At 37.0% G+C, this 817-nt stretch overlaps 1 protein-coding gene across 3 annotated transcripts in view; it reads left to right on the top strand.

Annotated features, from left to right (window-relative positions):
* Positions 1–252: 252 nt before the first annotated feature.
* Positions 253–817, top strand: part of lrrc20 (leucine rich repeat containing 20) — a 15,439-nt gene continuing 14,874 nt past the window's right edge. Inside the window, exon 1 of one of the 3 annotated variants that reach the window (XM_073828011.1) lies at positions 253–372. In XM_073828011.1, coding sequence (XP_073684112.1) covers positions 364–372 — 9 coding nt within the window. In that variant the 5' untranslated portion in view covers positions 253–363. Of the gene's footprint in view, positions 398–817 lie in introns of all 3 variants that reach the window. The other 2 variants (XM_073828013.1, XM_073828012.1) reach the window with 2 other exon arrangements.

Below are 817 nucleotides of genomic sequence, written 5' to 3'. Positions count from 1 at the left end.
TTCATGACAACGTAAGTATAAGCAGCCGTTTTCTGACTCATAGACATATATTTATATTTTTATCCACATATATTTATATATGTCGATGTTCTGACTTACACGCAAACGTAAAATCGTATTTATCTTTGATTAAAACTATTCTCAACACGCTACACCAATGAAAACTCCAAAGCTGTGGATAAAAATCAAACCTTGTGGCTCAAAACACTTCAGTACTGAAAGTTTTCACAGCTCATTCTGCCGTAAAGTAATCTCGCCAGGAGTTTTTGCAGCAGTTGAGCGCGGAATCCGGCAGCGGCGAACTCGCCTGACAGAACATAAACACTCACACTTCATACATTCATAAAGTCATCAACCCGCTGAATGGAGACGGTGAGACCGCGTCGCATGTCTGAATGTGAGGATTTACAGCTCTAGATCAATAGTCTGCTTTATTGTACAGCTTCTAGTGTGTTTGTTTATACTTTAACGCTTTTTGATCGGCTAACGTTAAATGAATGGCGTGACGTCATTCCGATCAGAAACTGATCGATAATACTGCAGTCCATTAGGCAAGTTCATATTAGTGATCTTTATATAATATAACATAGCATGACAGTGTTCGATTAGATGTAATAATACTCCTGCTATTAATAACTGTGTGGGTTTCTATATTTGTCTTCAGCTGTTTGAGGCTTTATCTGTCAGATGTAACGTTAGAATGCTTCGCTGATTTTTATATTTACACAAAAAATAATTGAGATGCACTACAGAAAGAATCACTATGAGATGGACTTTAAACTGAAGGACTAAACTGTGTTTTTAGAACAAAAGCATG

Source organism: Garra rufa, chromosome 22 (genome assembly GCF_049309525.1).
Source record: "Garra rufa chromosome 22, GarRuf1.0, whole genome shotgun sequence".
NCBI lineage: Eukaryota > Metazoa > Chordata > Actinopteri > Cypriniformes > Cyprinidae > Garra > Garra rufa.
Note: the sequence above shows the minus strand (reverse complement) of the source record. Positions and strands in the feature narration are given on the sequence as shown.